Source organism: Oncorhynchus keta, chromosome 21, assembly GCF_023373465.1.
Source record: "Oncorhynchus keta strain PuntledgeMale-10-30-2019 chromosome 21, Oket_V2, whole genome shotgun sequence".
Lineage (NCBI taxonomy): Eukaryota > Metazoa > Chordata > Actinopteri > Salmoniformes > Salmonidae > Oncorhynchus > Oncorhynchus keta.
The window spans coordinates 49,311,288-49,338,088 of record NC_068441.1 but is presented as its reverse complement, the minus strand read 5'-3'; the positions used below and the strand labels follow the sequence as shown (position 1 = coordinate 49,338,088).

The 26,801-nt window shown below is 41.5% G+C and overlaps 2 protein-coding genes across 12 annotated transcripts; one reads left to right on the top strand and one right to left on the bottom strand.

Annotated features, from left to right (window-relative positions):
* Nucleotides 1-1,179: 1,179 nt before the first annotated feature.
* Nucleotides 1,180-25,912, bottom strand: LOC118373781 (protein SSUH2 homolog). 11 transcript variants are annotated; one of them, XM_052474114.1, is made up of 15 exons: nt 25,627-25,912; nt 25,290-25,524; nt 25,098-25,238; nt 24,547-24,720; nt 7,954-8,055; nt 7,567-7,642; nt 6,716-6,845; nt 6,366-6,426; nt 5,196-5,317; nt 4,950-5,012; nt 4,796-4,878; nt 4,559-4,651; nt 3,744-3,849; nt 3,215-3,322; nt 1,180-2,686 (listed from the first exon to the last, which is right to left on the bottom strand). In XM_052474114.1, the coding sequence occupies exons 5-15, from the start codon at nt 8,018-8,020 to the stop codon at nt 2,546-2,548; spliced, it is 1,050 nt and encodes a 349-aa protein (XP_052330074.1). In that variant the 5' UTR covers nt 8,021-8,055; nt 24,547-24,720; nt 25,098-25,238; nt 25,290-25,524; nt 25,627-25,912; the 3' UTR covers nt 1,180-2,545. The 11 variants fall into 11 exon arrangements, with proteins under 11 accessions (XP_052330074.1, XP_052330076.1, XP_052330077.1 ...); XM_052474116.1 differs by having other exon boundaries at nt 24,547-24,673; XM_052474117.1 differs by having other exon boundaries at nt 25,098-25,191.
* Nucleotides 19,298-26,801, top strand: rpl32 (ribosomal protein L32). Its single transcript, XM_035760016.2, has 4 exons — nt 19,298-19,451; nt 21,792-21,892; nt 22,457-22,638; nt 26,614-26,801. Exons 2-4 carry the CDS (start codon nt 21,797-21,799, stop codon nt 26,741-26,743), a joined length of 408 nt encoding a protein of 135 aa, XP_035615909.1. The 5' UTR covers nt 19,298-19,451; nt 21,792-21,796; the 3' UTR covers nt 26,744-26,801.

The following is a 26,801-nucleotide window of genomic DNA, read 5'->3' as shown; positions in this document are numbered from 1 at the left end:
ATCAGTAAATCAATCAACTGAGAACTGTGTGTGTTGTCCATTCAAAACAGGAGACAAACGTTTCCTATAGGGATAATACTCTTTATTATCTTAAAATGAATGGACAGCATGTTTTATCCGAGGACAGCATGTACAATCCGAGGAGAGCGTGTACAATCCGAGGACAGCATGTACAATCCGAGGACAGCATGTACAATCAGAGGAGAGCGTGTACAATCCAAGGACAGCGTGTACAATCCGAGGACAGCTTGTACAATCCGAGGACAGCATGTACAATCAGAGGAGAGCGTGTACAATCCAAGGACAGCGTGTACAATCTGAGGACAGCATGTACAATCAGAGGAGAGCATGTACAATCAGAGGACAGCATGTACAATCAGAGGAGAGCGTGTACAATCCAAGGACAGCGTGTACAATCCGAGGACAGCTTGTACAATCAGAGGACAGCTTGTACAATCAGAGGAGAGCGTGTACATTCCCAGGGAGAGCATGTACAATCAGAGGAGAGCATGTACAATCAGAGGAGAGCATGTACAATCAGAGGACAGCATGTACAATCAGAGGACAACATGTGTAATAAGAGGACAGCATGTGTAATCTCAAGGTTAGCCCTTTGGCCGGTAAACATCTTTACCATGGAGGCTCGTTTGTACAGTAGGGTCAAGACTCCTCAATCTGTAGGAAAGTGCGGTTGACATTTAAAGGCAATGTTTGCTGTGCAACATTTGTTACATAGACGTTTAGACAGCATTGACTGTACACGCTGAACATGTCGGCTCAATCGGAAATCCCCTCGACATTTAAACCAGCACTACAACGCAGATCTTCTGCGCTACGGAATGAAATCGAGCCCTTAAGGCCGTTTCATGAAAACAACTGATATAACTAATTAAAATATCAATACTAATATATTGATCGAATAGTAAATAACATTCTAGAATGGAATAGAATACTTAATATAATATTAAAATAGCTTTTCTAGTCATCAGAACATGATTATGACAAGCTTTCTCAACACTCTTATCCTAACAATCATGCAATTAACTCAATGGCCAGATTGACTAAAGCTTTGGCACAACAACACACAGCAGAAATTACATTTTATCTTTTGAAAATGTGAATGAAACCACAGGATGTAGTTTGGCCAACGAATAAGGAGAGAGTGATTACATACTCATCATTAGTGGAATGATTTACTGGAGGTTACTTTCAGCTTCTGAAATCAGCAATCAATTAATTCATCAAATATACAGTACATTAAGCAGCATTACAGTTTTTTTGTTCAATCGCTAACAAGCGTCGGTCAATACTGATGCCACTTTTTCAAAACTCTTCACACAGCATTACCAACATGCGTCTTGGCCAAACAGTTCATCTCACCTCCAAAACTCCCTCAAACCAACAAAACACTTAATACATGTCTCAAAATAAGCTTGTTGGACCAGAACACTGGCAACAATTCTCACTCAGAAAGCATAACATTGTCATTCATAACACACTGACCTCAAAAACACTAACAACGGGGAGCATTACATAAATGATTAACTTTTCTCTTTGAAGTTTGAATGATTTTATTTATTTATTTCATTATAGAATAATAATAACACCTTTTCACTTTATTGACTGTACTAAAGTATATGTAACAAGAATTAATCAGACATGCAGCAATTTGCTTCAATAGCCTTTAGTTTTTCTAGATCTTTGCATAAAGTAATTTACTTGCGAAAAATTGAAAGTTGAAACAAAAAACAAATTCATGAAATCCAGGGCTGCAATAATTATAAAAATAAAAAACAACATGTAGTATACTGATCAGAATACACTTAGCCCTAAACTCCTGGGGAGGATAAAAGGCCCTAAAGAACTACCTACAATACCAACCTCACTAACTAGCTAACTAGCTAACTGATAAACAAAACCTTTTTTCATACGGAGCTGAACTAAGCCGAGTCAAGGCCAGCTGTATTGGGCTGGCCTGGTGACGCATTCACCAAAAGAGGTATGGTTAAGTGGCTGGCTGGTGTTGGAGCGAACCATTGAGAGGCTGAAGTAGCAAGCACATGCACATTAAGAGATGATATCCAGGCCATATGACACCCAGACCATACTCTATTTTTGTAGGAATACATTAACCAAGACCATACGTGCATTCATGACAGCTGAACATGCTGTGGTCAGCAGGATGCAGGAAGAAAGATGTAGGCAAGATAACTGATGACTAACATGTAAAACATGGGCATGCAGTACATACATTATCTTTAGAACATGGAAAGAGTTCTGCCATCGTTGTTACCAAAACCGGATACTAAGGGGGAGTGGCTCTATTTACATATGTGATGTACCCCAGTACTATGTATGTATAAAAGTGAAGCCAGTGTTGAGAAGCGGCGTCTTTCCCGCGGACCAGCACGGCTTTAGTAACTTGCATTAAAGTCTACATTGAATTCAACAGTTTCTTCTGACAGTATTATATTTCTATAGACAGTATTATATTTCTGTAACAATTATCTACGACACTGGCTGACTAGCTGACTGGCATGACTGGTTACATGATGGAGCAGCAGCAGGTAGCAGGGTAGTCAGGAACTTTGACCTGGTGTTCGTTCCCATAGATATAGTAAACGTGGATGCCTCCCTTCCACTTGTAGGTCACCTTGGTGATGGGAATCAACTCGATGGTTTGTTGCTGAAACAACAACAGAAGAGTGAGACCATTTATCTTATTAGTTGATTGACAGGTGATCATCAATAAGCAGTACGGAGCTCAAAGGGGCGGTTTCCTGGTTTCCTGTGCACAGATTAAGCCTAATCCGGGACTAAAATGCATTTTAAAATGGAGATTAATGCATTTTAAATGGAGATTAATGCATTTTAAATGGAGATTCTGCATCGAGTTTACTTTTCTTAATCAGTGTCCGGAAAACCACCCCCAAAAGGGTTTAAAGTTGAGAAACATGGCTAACAGATGTTGTCATATCCTGTGTACAAATATCATAACTTCTGCTTGTAAAGTTGCCTGTATTGTACCTGTCACTGTAACACAGTGGTCCTCAAACCTCTCCTCGGTCGTAGTCCTGAACTAACTCACTTGATTCAACTAGTCAAGGGCTTGATAAATAGTTTACAACTTGAATTAGGTGCGCTACTTTTGGAATAGTTCAAATACATGGAACGGCTGTGGGTTTGAGAACCGCTGGTATAACAAATATTGTACCTGTTGAAGGATGCGGGAGTTCTGGGAGTATTTCGCCTGGTGTTCTCTAACCAAACGTTCTGAAGCCTGGGATAAAGACTGATCTGGGAAGCCATACACTGGATACAGCTGATGAACAGAGGAATGTGATGATGTCACACACAACATTTCAGTAATGTGTCAGAAACTATAAAACTATTTTTTTAACCAATAGAAAAAAAATACAAAAATGTCACGTGTTACTTATAGTTTACAAGGGGAACCTAACAAGGGTACTGTAGTAAAACATTTTGGAATGAAAAGCGTTTACTCTAAACGCTCTGACACATGACGTAAAAGCTGTTGAGAAGTTGTAGTTAAGCAGCGGAGCAGAGAGACATGTCAAGGTTTTTAAATGCTTTACAGGAAGGACTGACCTTGTAAAGCAGGGTCAAAACATGTCCGATAAGAAACATTTTTTTTGCAATAAAAACAAACGTTTGGTTGCAAAGCCTTTTTGCTACGGTGATCACTAATGAATACACCCCGGTCTGTTTTGTTCCTTCCTTACCATGTACTGGGCGTTTTTGAAGAGTGTCTTTCCAGTCACATCGCTCAGATTGTCAACCTCCAGCCCACTGTTCTGCTCCACAACATAGTCTTCAACATTATTCTTCCTGAAATAACAACATAGTCCTCCACATTATCCTTCCTGAAATAATAACATAGTCCTCCAGATTATCCTTCCTGAAATAATAACATAGTCGTCAACATTATCCTTCCTGGAATAATAACATAGTCCTCAACATTATCCTTCCTGAAATAATAACAGTCATCAACATTATCCTTCCTGAAATAATAAAAATGGTTGTACATCATTTGTATACCAAATTTTATGACCATTTCTGGTTTCTGAACCATTATCTCTTAATAAGAAGATATGATTTACAGAAACATGTGTACCTCATAACAACTCACCATTCGACTTAAATAAAAAACATGAATTGTGAACACATTAGGAAATGTGCATATTGCGTTGCAGTCTCTAAATGTAATGTCTTTGAATATAACTGTACAAAAAATATCTTAAGTGTAAATGTTTACTATAAATCTCTTGATAAGTAAACAAATGTTACCATTTTTTTTTATTTTACAAAAAAATACATTAAGTGTACCATTAAAAAAATATATCTTCATAAGTTTAACATTTTACTAAAAATCTCAACATAAGTCTTCAATTTTATAAAAAATATCTTACTAAGTTTCCAATTTTATTAACATGTCACAGTTGACAATTTCATAAAAACATTTCTTTAAAAATGTACACTTTTATTATAAATCTCTTAATGAGTTTATAATTTTATTTTAAAAATCCCAAGGACTCACCACTCGACTTTGAGGTTGATGTAGGTCAACAGTTGTTGCTTGCCCTTGCAGGTCTCACATTCTTTAGTCCCATTACCATGACATTTAGAGCAGCTAGAGACACAAACAACATCAAGTCAATAAGACAAGTCTGTATGGATGTCTGTACTGTACACCTTAAAGAGGCAGATTAGATTGTCTTTGATTTGAAGAGTGTATTTTTTTCATTGTATTATTATTTCAAAATGAATGACTTACTTCTCCCTTCCTCTTTGATTGCATTGATTGCAGGGACTATCTCCTCCCTCTCTGCCAGATCCATTGCAGACCCAACAAACTTTCTAAATGAAGAATCAATGGATAATTGTAAAGAGGTGTGTGTGTGTGTGTGTGTGTGTGTGTGTGTTCTTACCGTTCCAGATCCATTGCACTCATGGCAGGGCATCTTTCCAGAGGCACTACAAGTGTGGCAGGGCTGCACAAACAGAGACAGCGTCATCAAACCAAACCTCACTGATACATCTTACCTTCTCTTGTAGCTTACTTGTCCTAAAAATAAAGTATAATTAATCTGTCCTTTCCTGGCCAACTATAGTCAAACCTGGAATACAGCTACAATAGAAATAATAATTTGTGATTCAAACAGACAAACAAACACCTTGTTAGATGAAGTGTAAGGGACTTTTATGTTCTCCTCGTGATTTTGAAACAGGGAGGGACCGGTCACTGGGATTTCCCACGGCCGTGGGGCAGTCTGCGTGTAGAAGTCTGCTGGTTCACCTGTCAGGTACAGGAAACACAAGTTACGGTGAGATCCAAAAGGACTGATGAGATCCTGAATGGATCCATACGATCTGAATGGATCCATAAGGACTGATGAGAACCTGAATGGATCCATAAGGACTGATGAGATCCTGAATGGATCCATAAGGACTGATGAGATCCTGAATGGATCCATAAGGACTGATGAGATCCTGAATGGATCCATAAGATCCTGAATGGATCCATAAGGACTGATGAGAACCTGAATGGATCCATAAGGACTGATGAGGTCCTCAATGGATCCATAAGGACTGATGAGGTCCTCAATGGATCCATAAGGACTGATGAGGTCCTCAATGGATCCATAAGGACTGATGAGGTCCTCAATGGATCCATAAGGACTGATGAGGTCCTCAATGGATCCATAAGGACTGATGAGGTCCTCAATGGATCCATAAGGACTGATGAGGTCCTCAATGGATCCATAAGGACTGATGAGGTCCTCAATGGATCCATAAGGACTGATGAGGTCCTCAATGGATCCATAAGGACTGATGAGGTCCTCAATGGATCCATAAGGACTGATGAGGTCCTCAATGGATCCATAAGGACTGATGAGGTCCTCAATGGATCCATAAGGACTGATGAGGTCCTCAATGGATCCATAAGGACTGATGAGGTCCTCAATGGATCCATAAGGACTGATGAGGTCCTCAATGGATCCATAAGGACTGATGAGATCCTCAATGGATCCATAAGGACTGATGAGATCCTCAATGGATCCATAAGGACTGATGAGATCCTGAATGGGAAATAATATAAGTGCAGATGGTAATGACTATAAGCAGAACTGGGTTCAAATAATATTGGTTTTCTTTCAAATAGTTTTCCCTGCACTTGACTGAGCTTGCCTGGCTCAACGGTATCAATGGCATAGTCCCAGAAGTGCAAACCCCGCCCATCTGACACTCTGGCAACTCAATCAAACGCTCAAAGTATCTGAAAGAACCAAGGTCTGAGGATGAACCAAGAACTCGTAGGGAGCATAATGGATAGTGTAGTTTACCTTCATAAGGCTTGGTGGCCCACTCTGTAGATCGAGACTCTGTGAATGTCTCCAAACGGTACTGTGGACAGTAAAAACACAATAAGCACGTAAGGTCAGTGGTTGTGAGGCATCAGTTTATTTTCCCGATCATTGTAGGGGTTTTATTAGTGAAGAGAGCAAAACAGTAGCTTCATCTGACATATTGTCCTCTTTAAAAATGAAAAAGAAACAACACATTGTTTTAATGTACTTAATTCTACAAAAATATTAAGTCATTATAATAATACATGTATTGTACATCATTCATGTTCAGATGTTTTTTTTTTAAAGAGAGAAGGGGAGCGGAGAAAAGATGGACGGTCTGTTACCCGATAGGTGTTGAACGCCTGCATGTTAGTGATGACTCCATCCTTGGCAGGGGCGTTGTTATAGCAGCATTTACCAGACGCGTACATTATAAAACGCTCCCGCGCCACATCTTCAGTGATGGAGGGGATGCTAGACAATATGAGAGAAGATGAGTCTCATCAAGATGACACCACAGAACAGGTTTGGCTGGTAAATGCATTGACACGCTTAGTCAATGCAAGACAACACCTAATGTTGTAGTACCCCAAGTTACTGGTTAAGAATGCTATCCGATTTTCTATTGAAAATCAATCCACCACCACTTGGTGTCTGGAAAGCCCTTAATGTTGGAAAGCCCTTAATGGTGCCCTGTCCTCTACAGATTTAATCAATGAACAAAGAAATGGTCGTCCAGACTAGTAGGCCATGATGACAAAGCAAAACACTCAACATTGTCTAAGAGAATGATCTTGGGTCAATTTTAGCATTTCCCCCACTAATATTCAAGGTTAGGATTAGAGAGGGGAAGCTGATTCTAGATCTGTACCTATGGGAAACTTCACTCCTGGGCCTGCGAGAATTTTGTTCCAAAATCGCAAAGCATCTAGGGGCAACGTCACCCTGTGACGTGGTGCAAGAAATCCAAATATGAGACTCACACAGGAATCAAACATGTATGAACTCACTGTGCCTTATTGTAAGATGCTTTGGATAAAAGCATCTGCTAAAGAGCATACAATACATTACCTCCACATTCAACAAGGAACACATTAATCCATTACTCTGTGTGTGTGGTGTGTGTGTGTGGAGGGGGGCATCAATCTAAACCTAATGTCCATGTCATAATGTAATGTTAGTGGTGGGTCCATACTTCCAGTCTTGTGGTACGGGTGCAGGCTCTGGATCCCGATTCGGGTGTAAGGGCATCGGTGGGGGGAGATATCCACCTATTGAGACACAAAGGCATTAGGTAGTTCACACATACTTTAATCAATGATTAAATATGAAAATGTAGCACACCAACACTGTATATCACCTGATCTCAGGGATCCTACTTGATGACTTCATAGGTTTTTTTTACATTTTGCTCATCTCTAAAACAGTCAATAGTCATAACATTATAATACGAGACTGACTTCACTCAAAAATTCATAATAACACCCCAAATGTTTTCAAGAATCTTAGACATTATAAAATGTCCATGATAATATGATGATGATATTGAGTATCTTTAGAGGGTTCTGATGATAACACCTACCTCCTCCGCCAGCTAAAGTGTCCTCGTACCCTGGTACATTGCCAAACATGCTAGCTGGGGGAACCATGGGGCCTGGGGCGGGCACCGGGGGGGCATAGAGCGCTGAAAGATGGATAAAAACCAACTAAGTCTGTTTTTCTTCTGTTTTGGTAAACATTCCTTCGTTCACAACAGTCCATGCATTTATCAGGAGTGAGAAGTCAATAGTACTTGATTGAAAGAAGCTTTAGTTTTAGTTAAGGAGACAAATGTAAAAAGACACATACTGTAACAAAGCACATCAACTGTAATCAACTGTCATCCTGGGACAAAAGTCCCACCAATCCAATGCATTATCAGAAGTTGTCTGTACTTCATTAACTGTAAATATAGTGGAAAGTAGGGCTGTCCCCGACAAAAAAAATACATCTTGGTTGACCGAAAGTCGCCTGTTCTTTCGACCAAGTGATTGGTCAATTTCTTAAATGTGAATTTTTCCTTAAATGTGAATTTTTCCATATATTAGACACCCTCTATGCGTTTTCATAAAATGAACTATACGCATTGAGCTTACGGTTTGATGAAATAAGACAAATGCCTCAAGAGGGCGCCAGAGATCTAGATAACCAGAAGAAGAAGAAAAAACTCAACTTGGTCCAATTATTCTCCTCCCGCTCCTGCAGATTCTGCCCTTACTCTCCTGAAGTTGTCGGTAATCGGCTACACGAGGAGTTGGCAACCTTTCTCATGTGGAATGCCTCATGTGGAATGCTACCGATCTACGTGCCAGTTACAGTTTTCATATGCAAATTTATGTGAAACACGGAGCAGTACTCTGCATGCCTCTGGAGGCTCTGCAATTGCATCACAAGCTCCATATGGAGCCTCTGACAACATTTTCGGATCAAGCATAAATTGGCTTTTAGTATAGGCTGCAATGGATTAGTTCACTGAGATGGGCACATATATACAGCTCTAGAAAAAATGAAGAGACTACTGCAAAATGACCAGTTTCTCTGGTTTTATTTTCTGTACATGCTTCCTTATTATTTTCCCTCTGTCAATTAAGTTAGTATTGTGGAGTTACTACCATTTTTGATGGGAGACTCAGGAGTGTAAATGCTTATTTTAGGCTGGATCATGTTGTATGTTTTAATTCTGTAATGTATTGATCGTTGCTGCCTTCTTGACCAGGTCTCCCTTGAAAAAGAGACTCTTGGTCTCAATAGGCTTTTCCTGGTTAAATAAAAATAATAATAATAATAATATATGCCATTTAGCAGACGCTTTTATCCAAAGCGACTTACAGTCATGTGTGCATACATTCCACGTATGGGTGGTCCCGGGAATCGAACCCACTACCCTGGCGTTACAAGCGCCATGCTCTACCAACTGAGCTACAGAAGGACCACTAAAAGAATGATGAAATCCCTGAGCGGTTTCCTTCTTCTCCGGCAACTGAGTTAGGAAGGACGCCTGTATCTTTGTAATGATTAGGTGTATTGATACACCATCCAAAGTGTAATTAATAACTTGACCACGCTAACAGAGAGATTCAACTTCTGCTTACCAACAGGTGCCCTTCTTTGAGAGGCATTTGAAAACCTCCCTGATCTTTGTGGTTGAAATTTCCTGCTCTAATGAGTGACCTTACAGATAATTGTATGTGTGGGGTACAGAGATGAGGAGGTCATTCAAAAATCACACACTATTATTGCACACAGAGAGAGTCCATTCAACTTATTGGATGACTTCTTAAGCACATTTTTACTCCTGAACTTATTCAGGTTTGCCGTAACAAAGGGGTTGAAAACTTATTCACTCAAGACGTTGCATCTTTTAATTTTGTATTCATTTGTAAAAATGTCGAAAAACATAATTCCACGTTGGCATTATGGGGTATTGTGTGTACGCGAGTGACAGAAAAGATCTCTATTTAATCAACTTTAAATTCAGGATGTAACACAACCAAATGTGGAAAAACTGAAGGGGTGTGAATACTTTCTGAAGGCAATACTGCATGGTATAGATATGCATAGATGCTCTGAGTGACCGTAATAAAAACAGCTCGCTGGATCGTGATCCGTAGGGCCGCAGCTTCCATGTGCAGCTGTCACAGTCATGGAATTTGATATTTTTCAACTGCCAGTGACATGATACTGTAGAGTGGAAGGGGCCGGGGTGCGTGTGGAAACCTGTTTATACGGTCTATGGTGGAAACGAATAACAGTAGGGAGAAAACTTGTTGAAGTTTTAATTTGACTCATATTGTCCCCAATGATGAAATCCCTTCCCTTTCTCTAACTTCAGAACTTTGGTCTATAGTGTTAAGTCACATGAGATATCTCACACAGCACAGGCCCGATCTTAACGAAACTTGCCATAGAAATATGTTATTTGCAAAATTGCACTGGTTGGCCCAAGGCGAGAGCTACAGTCATTACCTGACATTTGTGAGTCACCCCAGATAGGAAGAGGTGAAGCCAGGGATAACCAGGCCCAAAGTCTGTCTACTCCAGTAAGTGGAGATATTTCTTTGGCACATGAGTAACGTTACAGGGAGTGGATTAGCTAAAGAGACTGACGACAGGGCTCGACATTTAGGGCCTTCTGCTGGCCCGACAACAACTGCCGAGCTCACCAGCCCAGTTAATCAAGCTTTCATATGGACTGTATTTTTTTCCATATCAGACTACATAGCGATGTAGTTATTAGCAAAGAAATCATACACTATGCTGCTTTCTTGTTAAGCCATGAACATTATTTACACGAATCACTTGTTGGTTAAATTTAAAAAATGAATATTGTAATAATTATATTCTGTAGTCTAGGCCTATATCATTGTTTAAAAAACAGATAGATTACAGAAGCTGTTCATGAGCTACGTCATTCAATTAATTACCTGTTGAATTACAACAGTCAGGTGACAAGAGCGTGAAACGTGTCACACAGCTGATTACTGTGCAGAAAGAAATGTGCTGTAATTAAGCCCAGTCACTGCGCAACATTCCTAAATGCAATCTTGGGAAAATACAACAGTTGTGATGGTAATACTTGAAAAGTGTATGATCCCAGTTTTTCCATGATGTATGATTTATTTTCAGTGGTGGAAAAAGTACTCAATTTTCATACTTGAGTAAAAGTGTAGATCCCTTAATAGAAATTCACTCAAGTAAAAGTCACCCAGTAAAATACTACTTGAGTAACAATCTAAAAGTATTAGCTTCTAAATATACTTAAGTATCAAATGTAGATGTAATTGCTAAAATATTCTTATGTACCAAAAGTAAAAGTATAAATCATTTCAAATTCCTTGTATTAAGCAAAGCAGTCGGCACCATTTTCTTTTTAGTCTTTTAGTTTTTAAAATGTATGGATAGCCAGGGGCACATTCCAACACTCAGACATCATTTACAAACGATACATTTGTGTTTAGTAAGTCTACCAGATCAGAGGCAGTGGGAATGACCAGTGATGTTCTCTTGATAAGTGCGTGAATTGGACCATTTTCCAGTCCTGCTAAACATTCAAAATGTATGGAGTACTTTGGGGTGTCAGGGAAAATGTAAGAAAATAATGTACTTTTTACTCCATACATTTTCCATGACACCCAAAGGTTTTGACAGGAAAATGGTCCAATTCACACAGTTATCAAGATAACATCCTGGGTCATCCCTACTGCTTATGATCTGGCGGACTCATCGAACACAATGCTTCATTTCTAAATGATGTCTGAGTGTGGGTGTGCCTCTGGCTATGCGTCAATCAAACAAAACAAGAAAAAAATGAGGAATTTTAAATTATTTTTACTTTTGACATTTTCCAGTAAGGTATCTGTACTTTTACTTAAGTATGAGAATTGAGTACTTTTTACACCACTGCCAAATACCGCACCCCTCGTGCTTATTGCTTAAATATATCACGGCTTTCAGTATTCAGGACTCGAACCACCCAGTTTATAAATCAGTAAAAGTGTCAATAAAATAAAATTAAAATAATAAATGATAAGCAGTAATGGGCAGTCATTAACATCATATAACTTGTATTAATTGATTTACTCTGTGTTACAGCACTCAACTCACATAATGCAAGCCTACTTCTACTGGGGGGGCGGAAACCATGATACATATATAAACGGAAACAGCCTCAAATAGCACTAGTCTCTCCGCACTATGGAGTAGTCAACAACAAAAAAGACCGATTTCGCTCTTCCAAGCCTTTGAAATATGACACTTCCTCTAACTCCGGAATGTTGGTCTGCAGTGTGTGCTTTAGTAATAGACAATCCGCCCGCACCCTACTCATCCAAAGCATTTTTTGTTGTTGTTATAAATACTACATTTTAGACATATACATTTTAAACACTTACCTTGGCCCTCATGAGGATTGAGCATCTTAAGAAATGAAATGAACGAGATGATAGTGGAGCCGCTACAATTCTATCGCCAGAATGTCGACCCTCCCTTTAATACCGCCTACACCAGAGCTCTTAAAGCTTTTCCCCAACACGCTGAAGTGGTGCCAAACGTCATGTCCCATACCGATGTAGGGTAGGCGGGTCATAGCATTGGCAACGTTCCAAATGTTATTTTGGACTGTAATGACTGTTGAAATGGATAACCTACTCATGTTATAGTAGGTGTTGAAACGGAAAGGCTACTGTTGAATAGAATAAACCTACCAAAGAATATATTGAAATTTAAAGCAATATTTTCTTCCAAGAAAAATAAAGCTGTGCTAATCACAACGGATCAGCAGGACAAGTTGAGACAAGATACAATGTCAGACCTGGCCTACGGCACATATTTTAAAAGGTCACACAATTGTATAGAATGGTTTATTTGGTTGACTCATAGGAGCTCTTAAAGGTGCAGAAAAATGTATTTGAACCAATAATGTCAGACCTGGCCAACCGGAACATATTTTAAAAGGTCACATGACTGTATTATTGTCGTTTTAAATTATCACGGCACACATTTGGTTCAGTGTTGCCAACTTAGCGACTTTGTCTCCATATTTAGCAAATATTCAGACCCCTCTAGCACATATTTTCAAAAAAGCTACTTTTTCTGGTGTTATTGGAGACTTTTGGAGACTCTGACGTGAAAGCACGTATCGTTCTTACTCTTCTCAACGAGCAGCGGGTGCTGGCGTGGGTCTGGCGTGGGTCCCACCACCGACCCAAAGCACTCACAAGTGGCCCAGTCCTCGCGCAGCAGTCCCTCCCAGCTGCAGTCAGAGCAGGAGATGTTCACCCCTCTGGGTCCAGACTGCAAATGAATCCCGCATGGCTTATATAAAAATACAAAAATAAAATATGGCCAGACTAGTTACCATCATTTTCTCACGTTGCCATTGACAGCTTTTTCTATTGTCTCTATTTGGTCCATGTAGATTGTATACAAAAAAATGTAAAAAATATTATGGTTAAAAATGTTCATGTTTTACTGTGACTTGTTGTAGGCTCCCAAATGGACCATAAGGTTAAAAACCAAACCAAATTAAGAAAACTAAGCTAAAAAAACGTTTTTAAAAAAATACATAAGTAACTCCGCCAGAGTGTCTATTTTGGGTCACTTTTGCCGGTCCCAAGCCCGGTTAAAGGAGAAGGGTTGGAATTGTGACATTAAAAAAAACAAGAATCGACAGAAGAAAGTTAATTCGTAGTTCTAAACATATTTAGGGTGTTTTTTACTCACTTAGTCTCTCCCACGATGTTATTCCCCTCTCCTACAGCATCCAACACAATTACATGCACATGGCTGATTATGCTAATTAGGCGATGACGTCATTTAGCGACTTCTAGCAACATTTAGGACAGCCAATAGCTACTTTCCTTACTGAGGAGTTGGCAACACTGATTTGGTTAACTCATAAGACCTTCGCCTCTCCCGAGTCCGTACGGGAGTTGTAGCGATGGGACAAGACTTTCTACCTATTTGATATCACAATGTTTGGGAGAAAAAGCAGGAAAAAAATAACAAATACAAAATAAAAATACATTCTGCAGTTCCCATGGTTACATCCTTTGGAATACAACAGGTTTTTTTTCAAGAGCACTACGTAAGCCACGCCCCAGTGGACGCTGGGACACATTTTAATATGAAAACCCAATTTACAATGGGTCCTGAAATGAACACGAGTGGAGACAGAGAGCTGGTTTCAAGCACAGGGCGCAGCAGGTGTTTATTTTAAAGGACCACATGAGGAGGCAGGTAGCTGGGTCCAGGGGCAGGCAGGTCATACACAGGGGGTCTAAAATGGCAACAGTACAGGCAGGGAAAAGGCTAGCATGCTCCATTCAAAAAATGTAGAACTAGGAATAGATATAGCCCTTGGTTAACTCCAGACCTGTCTGCCCTTGACCAGCACAAAAACATTCTGTGGCGTTCTGCATTAGCATCGAATAGCCCCCGTGATATGCAACTTTTTAGGGAAGTTAACAACCAATATACACAGGCAGTTAGGAAAGCTAAGGCTAGCTTTTTCAAACATAAATGTGCATCCTGTAGAACAAACTCAAAAAGGTTCTGGGATACTGTAAAGTCTATGGAGAATAAGTGCACCTCCTCCCAGCTGCCCACTGCACTGAGGCTAGGAAACACTGTCACTACTATGATAAATCTACAATAATTGAGAATTTCACCGTACCTTCTCCGCTATGCAATCTGTTTTCAGAACTGGTCGTGGGTGCACCTCAGCCACGCTCAAGGTCTTAAACGATATCATAACCGCCATCGATAAGAGATATTACTGTGCAGCCATATTCATCGACCTGGCTAAGGCTTGTTACTCTGTCAATCACAACATTCTTATTGGCAGACTCAACAGCCTTGGTTTCTCAGATGATTGCCTCGCTTGGTTCACCAACTACTTCTCCGATAGAGTTCAGTATGTCAAATCGGAGGGCCTGTTGTCCGGACCTCTGGCAGTCTCTATGGGGGTGCCACAGGGTTCAATTCTCAGGCCGACTCTTCTCTGTATACCTCAATGATGTCGCTCTCGCTGCTGGTGATTCTTTGATCCACCTCTACGCAGACAACACCATTCTGTATACCTCTTGCTCTTCGTTGGACACTGTGTAAACGAACCTCCAGGCAAGCTTCAATGCCATTCAATTCTCCTTCTGTGGCCTCCAACTGCTCATAAATGCAAGTAAAACTAAATGCATGCATCTTCAACCGATCGCTGGCCGCACCTGGCCGCCCGTCCAGCATCACTACTCTGGACGGTTCAAACTTAGAATATGTGGACAACTACAAATACCTAGGTGTTTGGTTAGACTGTAAACTCTCCTTCCTGACCCACATAAAACATCTCCAATCCAAAATTAAATCTAGAATCGGCTTCCTATTTCGCAACAAAGCATCCTTCACTCATGCTGCCAACATACCCTCGTAAAACTGACCATCCTACCGATCCTTGACTTTGGCGATGTCATTTACAAAATAGCCTCCAACACTCTACTCAACAAATCTATCCCAGTGCCATCCGTTTTGTCACCAAAGCCCCATTCACTACCCACCACTGCGACCTGTACACTCTCGTTAGTTGGCATTCGCTTCCTATTCGTCACCAAACCCACTGGCTCTAGGTCATCTACAAGTCTCTGCTATGTAAAGCCCCGCCTGATCTCAGCTCACTGGTCACCATAGCAGCACCCACCTGTAGCACGCGCTCCAGCAGGTATATCTCACTGGTCACCCCCAAAGCCAATTCTCCCTTTGGCTGCCTCTCCTTCCAGTTTTCTGCTGCCAATGACTGGAACAAAGTGCAAAAATCTCTGAAGCTGGACACTCTTACCTCCCTCACTAGATTTAAGCACTAGCTGTTAGAGCAGCTCACAGATCACTGCACCTGTACATAGCTCATCTGTAAATAGGCCATCCAATCTTCCTCATCCCCATACCATATTTCGTTTTTTATCTTTCTCCTTTGCACCCCGGTATCTCAACTTGCACATTCATCTTCTGCACATCCTACCATTCCAGTGTTTAATTGCTATATTGTAATTAATACTATGGTCTTAACCACATTGTGTACTATGGTCTTAACCACGTGGTGTACTATAGTCTTAACCACATGGTGTACTATGGTCTTAACCACATGGTGTACTATGGTCTTAACCACGTGGTGTACTATGGTCTTAACCACGTGGTGTACTATGGTCTTAACCACGTGGTGTACTGTGGTCTTAACCACGTGGTGTACTGTGGTCTTAACCACGTGGTGTACTGTGGTCTTAAACACGTGGTGTACTGTGGTCTTAACCACGTGGTGTACTGTGGTCTTAACCACGTGGTGTACTGTGGTCTTAACCACGTGGTGTACTATGGTCTTAACCACGTGGTGTACTGTGGTCTTAACCACGTGGTGTACTGTGGTCTTAACCACGTGGTGTACTATGGTCTTAACCACGTGGTGTACTGTGGTCTTAACCACGTGGTGTACTGTGGTCTTAACCACGTGTTGTACTGTGGTCTTTGCCATGCTCTTACTAACCTTCACCTTTTCTCTGACCTTCCGATGGGCCTGGGGCTCTTGGACTGCAATTTTAGGATACACTGGCCTGACACCTGGGTGTGCCTGGACCAATCCCACCTGGCCACCCTCTACCTGCGAACTGCCTGTTAATTTAACGTCTACAATTAACCTATACAGCTCTGGATCCATTGTCTTGACAACTTGTGTCAATTATAATTAAAGATAGTCAGTCTCTCGGTCTCTGGATCATTTCTCCTTAATGTATTTTTCATGTCTGCCAGGCCCATATTTTTAAAGAAACACCAAAAGCTGATCGTATTTCAACCACATAAAATATGCATCGAAGCCGAACTGTAACGGTCTTCTTCCTCCTCTGACGAGGAGTAGTAGGAAGGATGGGAGGACCAATGCGCAGCGTGGTAAGTGTTCATGATTCTTTTAATAGAACACAGAAAAATACTAAATAACACCATGAACTAACAAAAACCGAAACAGTTCCGTGTGGAACACACAGACACAGAAAATAATCACCCACAAATCAAGGGTGAAAACCAGCTGCCGAAGTATGGTTCTCAATCAGGGGCAACGATTGACAGCTGCCTCTGATTGAGAACGTACCAGGCCAAACACAGAAATACCAACTCATAGAAAAACAAACATAGACAACCCACCCAACTCACGCCCTGACCATACTAAAACAAAGACATAACAAAAGGTCAGAACGTGACACGAACTGAAAAAAAATGGGTTGGTCCAGCCATGTTTTCACTCCAACCCTGTTCCTGGACAGCTACCGTCCAGCAAGTTTTCACTCCAACCCTGTTCCTGGACAGCTACCGTCCAGCAAGTTTTCACTCCAACCCTGTTCCTGGACAGCTACCGTCCAGCCATGTTTTCACTCCAACCCTGTTCCTGGACAGCTACCGTCCAGCAAGTTTTCACTCCAACCCTGTTCCTGGACAGCTACCGTCCAACATGTTTTCACTCCAACCCTGTTCCTGGACAGCTACCGTCCAACATGTTTTCACTCCAACCCTGTTCCTGGACAGCTACCGTCCAGCATGTTTTCACTCCAACCCTGTTCCTGGACAGCTACCGTCCAGCATGTTTTCACTCCAACCCTGTTCCTGGACAGCTACCGTCCAGCCATGTTTTCACTCCAACCCTGTTCCTGGACAGCTACCGTCCAACATGTTTTTACTCCAACCCTGTTCCTGGACAGCTACCGTCCAACATGTTTTCACTCCAACCCTATTCCTGGACAGCTACCGTCCAGCAAGTTTTCACTCCAACCCTGTTCCTGGACAGCTACCGTCCAGCATGTTTTCACTCCAACCCTGTTCCTGGACAGCTACCGTCCAGCATGTTTTCACTCCAACCCTGTTCCTGGACAGCTACCGTCCAGCATGTTTTCACTCCAACCCTGTTCCTGGACAGCTACCGTCCAGCATGTTTTCACTCCAACCCTGTTCCTGGACAGCTACCGTCCAGCATGTTTTCACTCCAACCCTGTTCCTGGACAGCTACCGTCCAGCATGTTTTCACTCCAACCCTGTTCCTGGACAGCTACCGTCCAGCATGTTTTCACTCCAACCCTAATCCAGCGCACCTGATTCTAATAGTTACCTGAATCAGGTTAAGCTAAATCAGGTTAGGTACCACTAGGGTTGGAGTGAATACCTACAGGAGGGTAGCTCTCCAGTAACAGGGTTGGAGCGAATACCTACAGGAGGGTAGCTCTCCAGTAACAGGGTTGGAGTGAAAACCTACAGGAGGGTAGCTCTCCAGTAACAGGGATGGAGTGAAAACCTACAGGAGGGTAGCTCTCCAGTAACAGGGATGGAGTGAAAACCTACAGGAGGGTAGCTCTCCAGTAACAGGGTTGGAGTGAAAACTTACAGGAGGGTAGCTCTCCAGTAACAGGGATGGAGAGCCCTGCCCTATAGGTTGTGTAACTCCATATGATTAAGCCTATGTCAACACAGATCGGAATGTTTGATATTCTTCTACTGAATACATTTGATAGTAGTTAATCGCCAAAGCTAATCACTGAATTTCCTACTAAAAGGACTCGGTCAGCTTGACAAACCTCTGTCATATAAACACTCACCAGGGGTTGTCATGGTGAAACACTGAGCAGTTGGGAAAAGTGCAGAAACCAATTGCTATAGTTATTGTGTGAATACATTTGTTGTAAAAAGGATTGTGCTCCAACACTATCACAAATATGACTTTTTGATTTCATTGAAGTAAACCTCAAAGTGATCTTCTCTTTATGAATAAGATACATGCTGTTGTCTTTACAAATAAGATACATGCTGTTGTCTTTATGAAAAGGATACATGCATTTTGATTGTGCTGCAACACAGAAATATGACTTGATTTCATTCAAATAAACCTCAACGTAAAGCAATATTCTCTTTTATTTTGTATTGTCTTTATATGCATTAAAATGGAAAATGCAATGTCCTCCAAATGCAAGACGTCCTCCAGCGATTTCTGAACTTTTACTTTTGAAAAGCGATAAACATTTAAAAACATTTTTTTATTAACCTTTATTTAACTAGGCAAGTCAGTTAAGAACTAATTCTTATTTACAACGACGGACTACCAAAAGGCAAAAGGCCTCCTGTGGGGACGGGGGCTGGGATAAACTTTTATTTTATTTTAAATAGAACAAAACACATTACGACAAGAGAGACACCGCAACATATAGAGAGACCTAAAGACATCAACGTTGCATGACAACACAGAACGGTGGCAACACAAATCCCTGACTCCTAGTACTTATCGGCTTCCAAAGTCAGCCATGCTATTGTAACCAGTCAAATTTTGAGTGATTAAAATACATTTTTGTAAGCCTGATTTTTGTCTGATTCTTTTCTACGTTTTATATGTTCTCCTGGAGTTGTTCTTTTCTTGTCCATCGCTCTGATTCTATTTCATCCTTTCACTTTTATTACCCAGAATTCCGTTCCAATCTCCTCCCCTTCTCCCTGGCCTCAACTACCTGTAGGCAGCATTCAGCCCAAACGGTAAGTAAGAATGTCCATCTGTCATCATCTTTATAAATGTATGACTCTAGTCCATAAAAAAAAAACGGCATTCATTACATATTCAATCAAACTTTATACACATTTCGTTATTGTTGCTGAACTTTGTAGATATGTGTCACTTTTGTTTCATGAAAAACGGGCACTGAAATGTCGAATCAAAAGATGGTTGCCTAACCTAGTGTTATTTCAATCTGCTCGCTAACAGCTGAGGAGATCCGTCCAGTTATGGACACGGAATATAATGCTCGTGTATGCCCACTGATCTAACGATAGGGAAAAGCTGGAGAACGGGTCGGTTCACAGTTTTCGCGACAAGATATCTAGTAGTGAACTGTAGTGGAGTGACGTGGCGACACATCACGTTGATACGTTGTATCACAGTAGCAGCGTCCAATACATTACTTCTGACACATTGTGACAAGTCGTACAGTACCGAACGTTAAACATCAAATGAACACATCTTCAAAAAAAAGATGCAGGCACATCAAGCAAGCTGTGCGAAATAGAGCTGCTAAGTTAGTTCGCGTAGCAAACGAAGCTACTGTCGCGTTCTACACACGTGTAAAATCATCTCAATGCAGTGTGTTGGCTAGGCTAGCAAGCTAGCGACACTAAACGAATATAAACGCAATATGTAAAATGTTGGTCCCATGTTTAATGAGCTGCGATAAAAGATACCTACAAAAAGTTTTATATTGCTCAATTTGTGTACACAGTTGTTTATCCAGTGTTAGTGAGCATTTCTCCTTTGCCAAGATAATTCATCCAATTGACAGGTGTGGCATTACAAGAAGCTGATTAAACAGCATGATCAATACACAGGTGTGCCTTGTGCTGGGAATATGCATGATGCATTTATATTTTTGTTCAGTACATATTATTTAGCTGGATGACTTTGCGTCCAAGAGAATAGCCCACTAAACTCAAATCCGCTGTGTACTTCACATCAACGGAGTTGTGCACTGACTAGTGTGAGTGGACAATAGATCCGATGTCTCAATTATAATTTTTTTAACTACAGATTTCAGCACCCAGAGAATAGCAACAGGACCATTTTTAATAAACAAAATTTTTATGTCGGAGCTCTAGTCCACCCACTTTAGATGCCCACAGTAAACTCCATTAAGGTGAAAAGGTGTAGTTGCGTTTAGTTGGCTATCAAGGCGCCAATCATTCAGTCGTTTCATATAACCAGTAGCTAAACCAACACACATGACACGTTTTTGGGGCTCCCGAGTGGCGCGGCGGTCTAAGGCACTGCAGCTCAGTGTTAGAGGTGTCACTACAGACCCAGGTTCAATTTCAAGGCTGTATCAGAACTGGCCGTGATTGGGAGTCCCATAGGGCGGGGCACAATTGGCCAGCGTCATCCGGGTTTTGCCGGGGTAGGCCATCATTGTAAATAAGAATTTGTTTTTAACTGTTAAGTCGGTTAAGAACAAATTCTTTATTACCCACCTCATCCCCATATTTGTTTTTCTGCTCTTTAGCACACCAGTATCTCTACTTGCACATCCTTATCTGCACATATCACTCCAGTGTTAATGCTAAATTGTAATTACTTTGCTACTACGGCCTATTTATTGCCTTACCTCCTTCATTTGCACACACTATACAGATTTTCTATTGTGTTATTGTCTGTATGTTTGTTTATGTGTAACTGTGTTGATTCTGTCACACTGCTTTGCTTTATCTTGGCCAGGTTGCAGTTGTAAATGAGAACTTGTTCTCAACTGGCCTACCTGGTTAAATAAAGGTGTTCTCAACTGGCCTACCTGGTTAAATAAAGGTGTTCTCAACTGGCCTACCTGGTTAAATAAAGGTGTTCTCAACTGGCCTACCTGGTTAAATAAAGGTGAAATAAAAAAAGTTTAATTAAAATAAAAAGTATAATGTGTGAGTGGTAACTGGTCTCAAACAAGTTAGGTAGCTAACAACTCCCGGGCTCTACAGTGCTATCATTTTGGTCGCATATGCTCCTAAATATTTTGCTGTGCTACCTATAATTTTTATTTGTGAGCACCAGTGCCCCTAGGAAGAAAAATCACCCATACACCATTTAGTAGCTCAGAAAGAAAATGGGTTATTCAGGGGATGAGCTCCTTAACCCTGTATTTTGTAATTGCTGGACATTCTTATCATTAATACTTAGAATATTTTTAATTGCACTCCGAAATTAAATCTAAAATGTCAGTATAGAGCCCCGAACAAGGTGGCTAAAGCCAGCTAATAAAGGGCTGTAAATCCACTGGGAAAGAAGATGAGACTGCTTGTTTCTCCAGACTACTGCTAACAGACTCCTGTTTTCTGTACCTCCAGGCAACATGGCAGCTCTCAGGCCTCTGAAAAGGCCTAAGATCGTCAAGAAGAGGGTGAAGAAGTTCATCAGACATCAGTCGGACCGCTATGTGAAAGTCAAGGTACGGTTCAGACCACAATTACCTGAGTTTGAGCAACGGTATTTCAACCCTTTTGTTACATAGATGTGCTGAACCAGATTCACTTTTTATTAGGATGCACGGAAAACTAGTGTCTGCTAAATGACTTAAATGTAAATGTAAATGGACAAGTTCAGGTACTCCCTTCATCACGGGGCGGCAGGGTAGCCTAGTGGTAGCCTAGTGGTTAGAGCGTTGGACCGGAAGGTTGGAAGTTCAAACCCCCGAGCTGACGAGGTACAAATCTGTCATTCTGCCCCTGAACAGGCAGTTAACCCGCTGTTCCTAGGCCGTCATTGAAAATAAGAATTTGTTCTTAACTGACTTGCCAAGTTAAATAAAGGTAAAAAAACATAACATAACAAAACATCTGATGACGACTCCATTCAGTTTCCACTAGCTGATCTTTTGACCAATCGGAGCACCTCTTTTTTTTGCCAAGAATGGTGCTGTCTGTGTGAACGCAGCCTTTAGTTAAACGTTAATAGCTGGTTCCTGTATTTACAGGATACGGCCTTAATCCTTATCCATCTTCTCCTTTTGTAGCAAAACTGGCGTAAACCCAGAGGAATCGACAACAGGGTGCGGCGGCGCTTCAAGGGCCAGATGCTGATGCCCAACATCGGCTACGGCAGCAACAAGAAGACCAAACACATGCTGCCCTCCGGCTTCAGGAAATTCCTGGTGCACAACATCAAGGAGCTGGAGGTCCTCATGATGAGCAACAAGTAAGATCCCAACCACAGGTGTCTATTTTAGTGACATTTTAGGTTCTGAACAAACAGAGTTTAAAAACTCAGATGACTAGGGATAAAAATAAAAGCTGAAACCAAGTTTCCCCCCCACCCCACTGGGTCATACGGTTGCAAAGACGACATACATGACATCACACAAGTACGTCTTTATACCTTCTGACCAGGAGGAGTCACCTCCTCGCATGTCTAAGATAACCTTCTCTGGTGTTAGACAGAAACACAGTAGGTTCTTCTTACTGGTATTGTCACGGTCCTGCCTGTCTCTAGGAACCTCATGGGCCTGGAAGCAAGGATGTATGTGTGAGATGTTCTTCGATGTCCCCCCCCCCCTCCTTTCCAGCAGTATCTTCTCTATATTTTGACCTTGTCTGGAGTTGAGTTCCACATCCCTCATGGTCCTGGCCTGCCTCATCAAGAACTGAAACTAGACTCTTGCCCTTTGTTCCTAAGGAGAGAGGAATTCACATTCTACAATAATATATTTGAACAGAATATGAACATTCTGTACTTTTTTTCTCAATCGTTCATTTTACATAACACTTCCCACACACCAAGTTCCTCTTGACCCTTCCTTGACCCCTAATATATACATTCCTTATGCATATAAAGTAATCAGTATGGTAACACGAATAAGTATATTTAAAGATAGAATCCAACTGATGAAATGTTGTTTTGCAGATAGAAATGTAATGAATAGACCTAATATGATTCCCTATTCTTCATGAGACAGAAATACCAAGAGTAGAACATACTATCTGAACGCTCTGTAACGTAGAACAGGCCACTGATGGCTGTATTTGGCCTGGTGATGGGTTCATATGGCGTAAACTTGAGGAATGTTCAATTAGATGCCTGCTATGTACGGAACAAACGTGTCTCCTACATGTAGAATAAGGAGGAGTCATGTTGGCTTTAGTCGTGACTTATTGGTAATGTTTCACAACGTTTTCCTATTGAACACAGCCCAGATGTCAGGCTCATGATACAGCATATGGTGCAATGTTATGTTTGTTTTGGTTGACTTGAGTCAATATTTCATGTGAATGACATCTTTTTTTTGGACTTTCCCTGTTTTTCCCCGTCCATTTACACTTTCATTTGGATTGTATGTGTTCATTCACGTGCAATATTTCATATGGCAGGGCTCTAAAAGTGTGATAACAGATTTAGCTAAAATGTTATCTTAGTTTGTTTGTTTGCATTGTGTGCCAAGGAGAAAATTCTCCCAGATAATAATTGTAATGGTCAAGCTTCGCTGTAGCAGTGTTTCAGAGTTCCCTAGAGGAAAAAAGCGAGTGCAGATTCGTTAGCATCATGGTAGCACCATTACTGCAGCAAAAAGAGCTTGCTTCTAGCCCAAAAGATCAGACCCATATTACTGACCTATATTACCGGTGCAACATTTTTATCTTCCTGTAGCGAATCGCTGGGAGAGCATTTTGCATTCATAAACCATATGCAACATGGTTGTAAAATGACTCTCAGTGTTAACCATTTGGCTACACTTTGTTCAGTCATCATACATCATTGGCTAGCTAGCTAACAACCTGGTAACTGTACCAGAATAGCCAAACATTTGGGGCCACAGAAAAGGGATAGCTTCTTCAGGACACCAATGACATCTCTTTTGCATGTCATCATCACATACCTGATATTTTTAAAGAGACAGTGTACCATTTTATTTCAATGTAACGCATCCCAGAAGAAAACTAGTGCTTTTACACAATGTCGATACCTTTTGTTCCACATGACTTTGTAATTTCAATGACTGGTATTCGTATTAACATTTGAGCTTTTATAATAAACTAAATGTTAGTTTCTAGGACACAACAAGAGTTCATAGGCTGTGTCTCAATAATAAAAAAATGTCATGCGACGCACCTGACTTTAATCTGGATCCTTGTTTGCCCTATCCTGGTGGAACCAGCCTGATGTCTCAATAGATCCTTGTTTGTCCTATCCTGGTGGAACCAGCCTGATGTCTCAATAGATCCTTGTTTGTCCTATCCTGGTGGAACCAGCCTGATGTCTCAATAGATCCTTGTTTGTCCTATCCTGGTGGAACCAGCCTGATGTCTCAATAGATCCTTGTTTGCCCTATCCTGGTGGAACCAGCCTGATGTCTCAATAGATCCTTGTTTGTCCTATCCTGGTGGAACCAGCCTGATGTCTCAATAGATCCTTGTTTGTCCTATCCTGGTGGAACCAGCCTGATGTCTCAATAGATCCTTGTTTGTCCTATCCTGGTGGAACCAGCCTGATGTCTCAATAGATCCTTGTTTGCCCTATCCTGTGGAACCAGCCTTGTCTCAATAGATCCTTGTTTGTCCTATCCTGGTGGAACCAGCCTGATGTCTCAATAGATCCTTGTTTGTCCTATCCTGGTGGAACCAGCCTGATGTCGCAATAGATCCTTGTTTGTGTGTCCTAACCTGGTGGAACCAGCCTGATGTCTCAATAGATCCTTGTTTGTCCTATCCTGGTGGAACCAGCCTGATGTCTCAATAGATCCTTGTTTGTCCTATCCTGGTGGAACCAGCCTGATGTCTCAATAGATCCTTGTTTGTCCTATCCTGGTGGAACCAGCCTGATGTCGCAATAGATCCTTGTTTGTGTGTCCTAACCTGGTGGAACCAGCCTGATGTCTCAATAGATCCTTGTTTGTCCTATCCTGGTGGAACCAGCCTGATGTCTCAATAGATCCTTGTTTGTCCTATCCTGGTGGAACCAGCCTGATGTCTCAATAGATCCTTGTTTGTCCTATCCTGGTGGAACCAGCCTGATGTCTCAATAGATCCTTGTTTGTCCTATCCTGGTGGAACCAGCCTGATGTCTCAATAGATCCTTGTTTGTCCTATCCTGGTGGAACCAGCCTGATGTCGCAATAGATCCTTGTTTGTGTGTCCTAACCTGGTGGAACCAGCCTGATGTCTCAATAGATCCTTGTTTGTGTGTCCTAACCTGGTGGAACCAGCCTGATGTCTCAATAGATCCTTGTTTGTCCTATCCTGGTGGAACCAGCCTGATGTCTCAATAGATCCTTGTTTGTCCTATCCTGGTGGAACCAGCCTGATGTCTCAATAGATCCTTGTTTGTCCTATCCTGGTGGAACCAGCCTGATGTCTCAATAGATCCTTGTTTGTCCTATCCTGGTGGAACCAGCCTGATGTCTCAATAGCTCATATCCTGAATCAAAATGTGAACGTAGCGATCTGTGTGCTTGACCAGGCTATGTGGGTAAAGCGGCGTCCTGCGTAAAGCGGTGTTCTGCGTGGGTATATAATCCCCTGGAGATATAGTAGCGTCTGACTCCTCCTCTGGGTGGTCTGCCTCTGGGTCATCTGACTCCGCCTCTGCCCCTCTGTCATCATGGCCTGCTGGGTCGTCCGTACTCATGCCAAGGGTTTGAACAAGGAGGGAGAGCAAGGCAGAGGAAGTACCCATTCTATCCCTAGCTCTCCCTGTAGCCAGGAGGTGGAAGTTAACCTGCCATGTTCCATACAGTCTGAAAAGCAGACTGGAACTAGCTTGACTGAACTCTGCTCTTTATGTATTCTAAGGCTTTACTTGGTGTGGAATAATGGCATGTTCCACAATAGATTTTTCATTGATGCATGGCTCTTCAAATTGATTTGTTTGAACGGGTTGGGGTCAATTCCATTTAATGAACTGAAAATGGAGGAAGAGTAAGCGAGAGGGTTCACTGACGTCAAAATCTGTCCATGATAAGCAGACCGCCTTGCCTTCCCGCCTTCGGGACAACGACTCCCATGGTTAGGGAGGAGACGAGACCATCTTATCATTTATATACAGTATCTTTGTTAAAAAGCATTGAAACATTCTAATTTCTGTATACTTCCTGAATTAAAATGTAATTGACCCTAACCCTGATGATAGTCGTTTCCCCTCTTATGTCTGTTACTATAACCTTTCCCTTGTTCCCCACAGGACCCATGCTGCAGAGATAGCCCACAATGTGTCGTCAAAGAACAGGAAGTTGATCGTGGAGAGGGCTGCTCAGCTTGCTATTAAGATCACCAACCCCAACGCCAGGCTACGCAGCGAGGAACACGAGTGACCCAGACCCACCTGTTATCTGTTTATTGTTTGTTCAATAAATGATCTATACGTGTGAA

Bases quoted from the DNA above. Each gene is read 5' to 3' on its own strand.
- rpl32 (XM_035760016.2), top strand. From the start codon at position 21,797: ATGGCAGCTCTCAGGCCTCTGAAAAGGCCTAAGATCGTCAAGAAGAGG. The intron at 21,893-22,456 runs GTACGGTTCAGA...CTCCTTTTGTAG, and splicing joins ACCGCTATGTGAAAGTCAAG to CAAAACTGGCGTAAACCCAG. The intron at 22,639-26,613 runs GTAAGATCCCAA...TGTTCCCCACAG, and splicing joins GTCCTCATGATGAGCAACAA to GACCCATGCTGCAGAGATAG.
- LOC118373781 (XM_052474113.1), bottom strand. From the start codon at position 12,326: ATGCTCAATCCTCATGAGGGCCAAG. The intron at 6,427-6,715 runs GTAACAGACCGT...TACTGTCCACAG, and splicing joins AGGCGTTCAACACCTATCGG to TACCGTTTGGAGACATTCAC. The intron at 5,013-5,195 runs GTGTTTGTTTGT...CTGTTTGTGCAG, and splicing joins CTTACACTTCATCTAACAAG to CCCTGCCACACTTGTAGTGC.